Below are 10,009 nucleotides of genomic sequence, written 5' to 3' on the forward strand. Positions count from 1 at the left end.
TAATGCTTAGGGATTTAGTGTCCTGAACAACTCTTTAATCCTCTGCTTCCTGAATCCCACCCTAAGCCAAGACCTTCTGTCACATCTCAAGAGCTTCAGGCAGTTTCAAATCTCCTGAGCAACCATTCTATCTGACCTTTGGGGTTTCTATGAGGTATCACTCATGATTTCCTCAGTCATTTTGACCAAGATGTATTTCCTTCTTGGCACTCTGCCTCAGGTAGCACTCTGAAGGATGAATGACACTAGCAAAGCAAGCCACACCATGGGTGAGATCAGCCAAGAGGCTGTAGAGAAATACCTTGAGGAGAACCCTCGCTTTGCCAAGGAGTACTTTGACAAGAAGCTGCGAGTGGAGGCACTGGGAGAAATCTTCCAAAACAGCCCGTTGTTCATCAAGGACAGTGCCTCCTTCGCTGAGCTAACCCAGGTGGAGGAGTCGGCTGTGTGCTTGGAGCTGCTGCGGACAGTGCAGGAAGAGGCGGGCAGCGTGGAGGTGGTGGTGCACAAGGCCCTGCAGAGGCTGGCCCAGCTACTGTGGGCCGACCGCTGCAGCATGTTCATATGCCGGGCCCGCAATGGCACGCCGGAGGTGGCCTCCAGGCTACTGAACGTCACCTCGACCTCCAAGTTTGAGGACAACCTGGTGGTCCCTGACAAAGAGACTGTGTTTCCACTGGACATTGGGATTGTGGGCTGGGTTGCTCACACGAAGAAAGCCCTTAATGTCCCAGATGTGAAAAAGGTAGGTGACCTTATGACAGTGGGGCAGAGCAGAGGTCTTGGTGTGGTTGAGGAGAACCCATAGGAAAGACAGCTGTGGTCCAGGGGCCATCTTGTGACATTGGTTTAGCCATAACCTGGAGTGTGGGGACAATGGGGAGGAAGAGCGTCCAGGCCCAGGAATGTCAGACTTAGTAAATAAAAATACAGGATGCTCGGATGAGTTTGAATTTCAGATAAACGATGAATTTTTTTTTTTTTTTTTTATTATAAGTATGTCCCATGAATGTTTTGCATTTTATGGGGCCTGGTGTATTCCACCCCTTCTCCCTCACACCTCCTAGTCTAGTGGCTCTGAGGGACTTCCCTTCTGAAAGCCAGCAAAGCAAGTCCCTCCCCCCACCTCCCACTGGAGCAATCAGCCAAGATGCCAAGAATCTGAGATTTATAAACTGTTCCCTACGCCTCTCATTCCCAGCCCTCTGAAGACACCCAGTTCTTTAGAATGGATTGGCTCACAAATTGATTCATCTGTAGACCCAGTGTGCGAAAAGAAAAATGATACCATTTGAAAGGTCAGATGTTCAAATTTGGATCATTAAAAATTTGAATTTAGGTGATGATTAAGTGCAAGTTCACCACCCCCACCCCCACCCCCATCCAGTAACTCAGCTATCAAGAATGAATTTCAATCATGAGTACCTTCTTGAAGATCAACAGCACACTGCATAAATGCAGGGCATGTTTTTGCTCTCAAAAGTAGAAAGTTTAACTTTTTCTTCTTGCCACTGAAAGATGTGTTCATTTTAGAAAAATTATAAAATACAAACAAACAAAAAAGAAGAAAAATGCAAATCACCCATAATCCCTTCACTCAGCCATAACCACAGGTACCAGCCTAGAGCTTCTCCTTCCAGCCTTTTTTCTACACATCATGTCCCATGTTTGTGATTTACCATAAAAAAAAGGAATCCCTCGGTGGTGCAAATAGTTAACGTGTTTGACTGCTAACCTAAAGGTTGGAAGTTTGAGTCCACCCAGAGGTGCCTCGAAGAAAGGCCTGGCAATCTACTTCTGAAAAATCAGCCACTGAAAACCCTATGGGGCACCATTCTACTCTGACACACTTGAGTCAGAGCTGACTGGATGGCAGCTGGTTTGGTTTTTTTAATGAAGAAAAGGGGAGAAGTGGATCATGACAGTATGGAGTTAAATAAGGGAGGAGGGGAGGATCCCAGTGTCAAACAAGGGCAGCTGGAGAAGCTGGAGGATAATCCCCACATGCCTCCTGAAGCTGATTATAGGAGGAGGGCTGCACAGATCCAGAAGGGGCAGATGTTGTCAAATATTAGCAACATTCAGCAAACACCACAGGACATCCCTCAGGTACAAGGGTTGCTCTGGTCACTGCAAGTCCTCAGTCCTTTACAACCCTCTATTAAGTGACTTTAAGCCAGTTTCAGTTTGCTTTTGAGGCAGACTGCAGCTACCTCAGGTGACTAAGCCGAAGGGTGTCCTTAGAAGGCTACGTCCACAGAAGCTGAGGTCTTCTCTTGCTAATACGTTTCTTGACAGTCTGAAACTGGGCCCCTCTCCACAATTACTAGGACATAACACTTTAAAAAGTGGTATTTGAGATTTTTTTAAGAGATAGGTAAAATGAATTTCTGCTGTAATGCATTATTAATGAGCCCAGTTCTCCGTGTTGAGGAGAAAATAATATAATGGAACTGCTTAAAAGATCTGGGGCCTTGGTCTGTTCCCATCCAAGGCATCCTATCTCCGGATAGGCAGGGCAGTTCTTGGGGGCGTCACATCTCTCCCTGAGGACTCCTGGCTGCTCTGGGTGGGGCAGAGGGGGTTAAGTGTGTGTTGGTGAAGACAGTCACCCTCCTGAGCTCTGACGGGGAGATGAACGACCTCATTTGTTCTCCATTTCTACCCCTTAAACTAGTTGTCCCTGAGTTGACACTGACTCATGGCAACCCAACTCATGACAACCTCGTGTGTGTCAGAGTAGAACTGTGCTCCCTAGTGTTTTCAATGGCTGATTTTTTGGAAGTAGATTGTCAGACGTTTTTTCCAATGCACGTCAGGCTGGACTCAAACCACCAACCTTTTGGTTAGCAGCCGAGTGTGTTAACCGTCTACACCAACCAGGGACTCTTAGAGTGGTGGTTTTCAATCCTGGCTACACATTAAAATCCAACGGGGGAGTTTAAAAACAAACAGCAAAACTGATGCCTGACATTCTCAATGGACCAATCACACCACAGTTTCGGAGGTTGGGACTTAGGCATCAGGTTATCAAAGCTCCCTCAAGTGATTCTGACATGCCGCCAAGGCTGGAAACCACTGGTCCAGAGCGTGAGCAGACGTAGCAGGAGGAAGTGAATTTCAAATACACTGTGGAATACTAGAGATGGAAAGGCTTAGAAATCATTCAGTCTCACTCTTTCCTTTGGCAGAGAGATACTGAGGATGCTGAGGGATTGTGTTTCTCCCCCAGAGCCCGTGGTACGGGTCAGCAAATGAGAAGGCCTGGAATAGACTCAAGGCTGCTTGACTCCCGCCCACCGCTCTTTCCATCTCACCCCACTTTTCTTGCGGTGTTGGCACTCATTAGTAGCTGCTGTCAAACTTCAATGAAGGCAGAAACCCATGTTTAAATGAAATTTCTGATTAGTTCACCTTTTCATTGTGCTTCACAATTTATAAAGCACTTTCTTGGAGTTCCTAGGTGGTTAATGTATTTGGCTGCTAACTGAAAGGTTGGAGTCTACCCAAAGGAGCCTCAGAGAAAAAGCCTGGCAATCTACTTTCAAAAAATCAGCGTTTGAAAACCCTATGGAGGGCAGTTCTACTCTGACACACGTGGTGTTGTCATGAGTCAGAACCGACTTGCTGGTAACTGATTTCTCAATCTTACTTGATTCTGACAAAGCAGGGAAGAAGGCTTTGAGACCACATCCTTATTGCCATCCTCTGTATGAAGGAATCTGCCCAAGGTCAGTTAAGGCAGGAAGTGGCAGGTCTTGTACCCTAACCTGGGCCTTCTGAGTTCTCCCTCTTTGTACCACACCACGGACCACGCACGGCTTCTCTCTGGCTAGCAGTAGAGGCACAGGTAAGGGAAAGACTTCTCGCATCTAGACAAAGTTGCAGAGACTGATACCCCTGATCTTGGGAGTCCATGGTGGTGGAAAAAAGGAAGCCACATGATGTAGGGTGAGGGCTTTGCTATTAGCCAGACCTGGGTGCAGATCCAGGTCTGAGACTTGGTAGCTGTGTGATGGATTGAGTGTCTGCACCTGAGAAATGGAGAGAACCATATGCACAGATAAAATGTACATAACGGGCATGGCTCAAAGTAGGTGCACGATAAATGATAGCTATGGTGACACCATTATTGTCATGCTGAGGGAGGCTTGGGGGCTGGGAGTGGGCAGCAGAAAAAAGCCCAATGATTATTGCTTGTTTTTAAGACAAGTTAAAGGGAGGAAAACTTTTTTAAAAAATATTTTATTGTATTTTTGGTGAATGTATACACAGCAAAACAGGTTCTCATTCAACAATTTCTACACACAACATTCAGTGACATTGGATACATTCTTCACGTTGTGTCAACATTCTCATTATTTCTGTCCTAGTTGTTCCATTCCCATTAACTTACTCTCACTGCCCCCCAACCTTCTCATCTGTCTATGCGTTAGAGTAACTGTTGACCATTTAGTCTCATACAGATAATTTTTTAAAATTAGCTCAGTACTCAAGGGTGACATTCTTTACTTTTTGCGCTAACCTTCTGTTTAGTAGTTAAAGGGTAACTTCAGGGGATAGTTTCAGTTCACGGTTTAAAGAGTATATCAGGGCAATAGTCTCAAGGACTCCTCTAGTCCCAATAGGTCCAGTAATTCTAAATTCTTTGAGAATTTGAAGTTCTGTTCTATACTTTTCTCCCTTTCTATCAGGATCCATCTATTGCGTCCCTGATCAGAACATTCGGTTGTGGTAGCTGGGCACAATCTAGTTCCTCTGGTTTGGTTCATGGAGACAATTGGTCCTGTAGTCCATTTTTTTCTCTGATTCTTGGGTTTCCTTCTTTCTCTTTTGCTCCAGATGAATAGAGACCAATAGTTGTATCTTAGCTGGCTGCTTGCAAGCTTTTAAGACCCCACATACTATTCACTAAACTAAGATCTAGAGCATAAACTTTATGAACTATATTATGCCAGTTGGCTGAATTGTCCCATGAGACTATGACCCTAAATCTTCAAACCAAGAAAATTAATCCCATGAGGTGATTGGTTATGTCTAAGAAGTATCAGCATCTATAACCCCTATTTGTTTTATTATCTATCACTTATCTATCTATCTATCTACCTACCTATCTGTCTATCTATCATCTATCTACATTTTTCTTGGTTGTTGTTGCAAAATTATATATAAAATAGCTTTTACCAATACATCCTTTTCTTGTGTACAACTTAGGGGCATTAATTACATTAGTCAAGCTATGCATACTTCACCCATATTCAGTGCTACCTCTCCCATCACCATAAACAAAAAGTGACTACTAACTGGAGAATGATTCTCTTCCCTCCCCGCCCCTTGGTAACCACTAATGAATTTGTCTTTGGATATATAGCCCTGGTGGCAAACTGGTTAAGAGCTTGGCTGCTAACCAAAAAGGCAGCAGTTTGAATCCACCAGCCGCTCGTTGGAAACCCTATGGGGCAGTTCTACTCTGTCCTATAAGGTCACTATGAGTCGGAATTGACTCAGTGGCAATAGGTTTGGGGTTTTGGGGGGTATATATGCTTATTCTTGTCATTTTATAAAAAGGAGATCATATAATAGTTGTCCTTTTGTGATTGACTTAGTTTGCTCAGCATAATGTCCTCCAAGTTCATCCACGTTGCAATATGTTTTGGGAATTCATTTTTCTTTATGGCTAAAGGCAGGAAAACTTTTACTAACAGGAAACTGAGAGATATTCAAGTTAGTTCTTTTTCAATTGGGAAAGCTGTCGGTTAACTGTATGGGTGGTCCTGATTCTGGCTGTGGTTTAATAGCAAGCCTAAGTGTTCAATAATTGACTGGGTCCTGATAGCTCCTCTTCTTCCCTCTTCTTACTCCCTTCCCTCCTCTCTTTCTGCCTCCTGATCTCAAGGGTTAGCGGTGTTTAATCAGGATTTAGCAAATCTGAGACAGGATGAGGCATCCAGGCGTCTTGCTACTCTACATATTTTAGCAGCCACATTCAGGGGCTTTTTTGAAGAAGGACCTTGGGAGGAGCCTGGGAAACATAGGATTGACTCAAAGAAACTTCAGTAAGGATTATTTGCTCTAGTGAAAATTCAAAACGGAAAACTAGAAAACTCCACCTCCCCATGTTCCTGTCAACTCCTCTGCCCTGTAATTTGACAGGGCTTTCAGATGCAAGGAAAAAGCAAGCATTAAATTTTGAAACTGATAATTTATGTTCTCAAAACAGCCAATTTAACTTAAGAACTTTTCCTTGTGTTTAGAATCTGGAATAAAGTTGGCATCAAGTTTTGAAGCTGCAGAGTGAAATGTGTTTGCAAAGAAATGCTGACTGGCTTCATTCCATGGTGTATGTTTCTGGTATTTTGATTATTCCTTTAATGCCTAGGATTGCTGTGTAAATGAAGGTGATTATGACATGTAATGGATAATAGGTTAGGAGGAAAGCAGAATGCGAGCTGCCCTAGGCAAGCAATGGATTAAGAGAAAAAAACCTAAGGAATTCTGGAGACATCCGGGACTGAGGGTGGGGGTGCTACAGGAAGCAGAGCAGGAGTAACAGAAAAAATCATCAGGAAAGAAATGTGACTTTTGAGGGTGTGGGACAGAGTACTGGCCCTCAGGAGGAAGGGTCCTCCTGGGCATAGGATAAAGGTGTCCACATTCTTCAGTGATAGAATTGACTAGAAAACCTAGAACTTAGGAGCAGAATGGCACTTGTTAAAGAGAACTACTTCTCACTGAATCATACACTTAAAAATGGTTAAGATGGCAAATGTTTTGTAGTATACACTTTAACCACCATAAAAGAAAAGAGAGAGAGAGAGAGAGAACTACTTCTTATTCAGGGAGTCCCCCCAAAACATCCCAGGTTTCTCTTCCCAGTATTTATTGAACACTCACTGTGTGCCAGACATTTTTCTAGATGCTCTACCCACCTTCAAATCAAGTATACTATGATTATCCCCATTTTCAGATTAGAAAATGAGAACACAAAAAGAGTAAGTAATATCCTGAGTTTCACACAGTAAAGTTGGGGCCCAGTTTTGGCCCAGGAAGTCTGATTCCAGAACCTTCTTAACCATTATTCGATGCTGCCTCCTGATAGCTGGTTGTGTGTGTCCACCTTGGGAATGGCATAGAGGAGATCTGGGGTGCGAGAATGCATGTGGTTCTCTTAGCATCACACATTTTCTTGGTCACGGAACGGTGGAGTGGGGTGGGACTGTTGTGCTGGGCTAATCTGTCCATAGTGTGTGGGAACTCAAGAATGATCTGTCACCACTCCTGGGTCTGTCATCCTGCGGTCCTGTGCTGCTTTGGCAAATGTGAGAATGTTTCTTTCAGAACAGCCATTTTTCGGACTTCATGGACAAGCAGACTGGATATACCACTAGAAACCTGCTGGCAACCCCAATCCTGATGGGCAAGGAGGTTCTTGCTGTAGTTATGGCACTTAACAAAGTAAACGCATCTGAATTTTCCAAACAGGATGAAGAGGTAATGCCAACCCTGGGCCTCTACCCGGAGATGCAGGAATTTTATTTCTTTGTATAATGGAAGGAATGATGTCACAATCATAATTTACTTTTCTCTGCCATCTGTAGGTCTTTTCCAAATATCTCAGTTTTATTTCTATCGTCCTAAAACTGCATCATACCAACTACCTCTACAGTGTTGAATCCCGAAGAAGCCAGGTAAAGGGAAGGTGATGTTAATCACCCTGCACTGACCTGTTCTGCCAAAGGGTCCAGAGGCCACAAACCCAGACCCCTCCTCTGCCCTCATGGTGGTTTGAGCCACATGGAGTAGATCCCCCAACTTTGAGTCCCAGGGGTCCTCTCACAGTCTCCTCCCCTCCTCCATCCAATTCCTCTTTCACAAAAGGATCTGATGTCAGGCTAATTTTCACTTCATGCTCAATCATTGTCGAATGAAACAATTGGTCTCAGGAATTAATTGCAAACACTGATATGCATGAGGTGGGTAGGTAAGCCCCTGAAATTCCACTACTTATGGGGCCAGTTACTCCATCTGTATGTCCAACTGGCTTGGCTTTCTTCAGTGTATGCCCTGGCTTTGATTTCTTCATCTGTAAGAGTGATGATAATAATAGTACCTACCTCACATGGTTCTTGTGACTATTAAATGGTGATTAAATGAATTAGCTCACATAAAATGCTTAGCAGTTCCTGGTACGTAGTAAAGTTATTAATTTGAGGAGAAAGTCACTCCTCTGAGGTCCATTGCCTCCACAGGGCAGAGGGATAAAGAACACAGGGTTGGTAGTCAAGGATACCCAACTCTGGACCACTCTCTGGACCTGAGTTTCCTCTTCAGTACAGTGGGCGGGGGGGAGGGGGAGTGTGATGGAGGACTTCCAAGGTCCCTTTCCATTCTAACTCCTCTCAAGGTAAATTTACCTCTGACTAGCCAAGGACAGGAGAGCTTATAGTACAGTGGTGAAAGCGCTTGGCTGCTAACTGAAAAGTTGGCGGTTCAAGCCCACCACTGCTCTGCAGGGGAGAGATGTGGCAGTCTGCTGCTGTAAAGATTACAGCCTTGGAAACCCTACGGTGCAGTTCTAGTCTGTGCTATGAGTCAGAAAAGACTTGATGGTAATGGGTTTAGCCCAGGATGCATGGAAGGAGGCATGTAACATTCTCCCCATGAGGGCCAACAGGAGCCAGTCGGCCACCAGTACTGGACCCTTGCCCAGGGGCTGTCTCTGCATCCATTTCCTGGAACTTCCCATTTGGAGCCAAAACATCTGGACCTGGGGACCAATCACAGCTTCTTCTCCCCCTTCACCAACAGGCTTGCAATGGTCTGTCTAAATCATCTCACTTAGATAATCTGAGTGGTTTGTTGGATATATACATGTTCAAAATGGAATTTTATTTAGGACTAGTGTTAGAATATGTATTCACTTTATTTGATGCACCTCATGTTTTCTTTTGGGTAATGCTCTATCACTTCGTTGTGTTGTTCTGTCTCTTCATTGTGCATTTTGTTCTAATTGTTTTCTTTTTAATACCTATTTTCAGATCCTTATTTGGTCAGCCAATAAAGTATTTGAAGAGCTCACAGATGTTGAGCGACAGTTTCACAAAGCCCTCTACACAGTTAGAACATATCTCAACTGTGAACGATACTCCATTGGACTACTGGACATGACCAAAGAGAAGGTCCTTGTTCTTCCATACATTTGTCTCATCTAAAATCACCTGTAAAATACACATCACATGAAGTGTGATACATTAAAAAATAGATAAGCTATTTAACTAATCACATCATGATAGGGCATAAGAACAAGTTCCAAGAAGGCATGGCACAGAGGCAAAAGCATACATTTTTGAACAAAAAAAGATCTAGGCCTGAATCTTGACTTTGCACTTTGTAGCTGTATGTATCCAGCAAGTCTTTTTACTTCTCTGATTCTTGGTTTCCTCACTCATAAAAGGGGGACATCTCTCCCATCAGTTATAAGGATTAGAAATATTATATATAAAAAGCATCTAACACATAGTAGGTTCTGTTAGCAAGGAAGATAGGGAGAATGAATGTTGGGTAAGGCAATCAACAGCACTTGCTAGTCTGTGTGACCTTGGCCTTGCCTCTTGACCTACTTGGATTTAGCTTAATTGTTTATGAAAGAGCTGCTATATATTGAGTACTTTTAACTGTGTGTCAGGATAGGTGTTTCTTATGTATTATTTTCTTAGTCTTCACAATGACTCTATAGTTTAAATCCTATTATTATCCCTAACTTTACAGATGGAAAAAAAAATTAAATGAATTGTTCACAGTCACAAGTTAATAAGCAGTATCTCCGGGAATTATAGCTCCTTTCTAGCTCTAAAATGCCTAAAGTACATACTTTAACACAAAATATGAAAACACATAAAATTCATATAAGGTAGGATTGTATAACAGTTTAAATACAACGGAATATAAATATAATTAAATATAATGTAATGTTAAATATAATCTCAAGAAATATACTCATAATTTAATG

General features: G+C 43.2%; 1 protein-coding gene across 1 annotated transcript in view; it reads left to right on the forward strand.

The window, feature by feature from the left end:
• Positions 1 to 136: 136 nt before the first annotated feature.
• PDE6C (phosphodiesterase 6C) overlaps positions 137 to 10,009 on the forward strand; it is a 60,972-nt gene continuing 51,099 nt past the window's right edge. Inside the window, exons 1-4 of the mRNA XM_004369946.1 lie at positions 137 to 745; positions 7,339 to 7,491; positions 7,599 to 7,688; positions 9,039 to 9,179. Of these exons, the coding sequence (XP_004370003.1) occupies positions 236 to 745; positions 7,339 to 7,491; positions 7,599 to 7,688; positions 9,039 to 9,179 (894 nt within the window). The 5' untranslated portion in view covers positions 137 to 235. The remainder of the gene's footprint in view (positions 746 to 7,338; positions 7,492 to 7,598; positions 7,689 to 9,038; positions 9,180 to 10,009) is intronic.

This window comes from Trichechus manatus, unplaced genomic scaffold (genome assembly GCF_000243295.1).
Source record: "Trichechus manatus latirostris isolate Lorelei unplaced genomic scaffold, TriManLat1.0 scaffold00007, whole genome shotgun sequence".
NCBI lineage: Eukaryota > Metazoa > Chordata > Mammalia > Sirenia > Trichechidae > Trichechus > Trichechus manatus.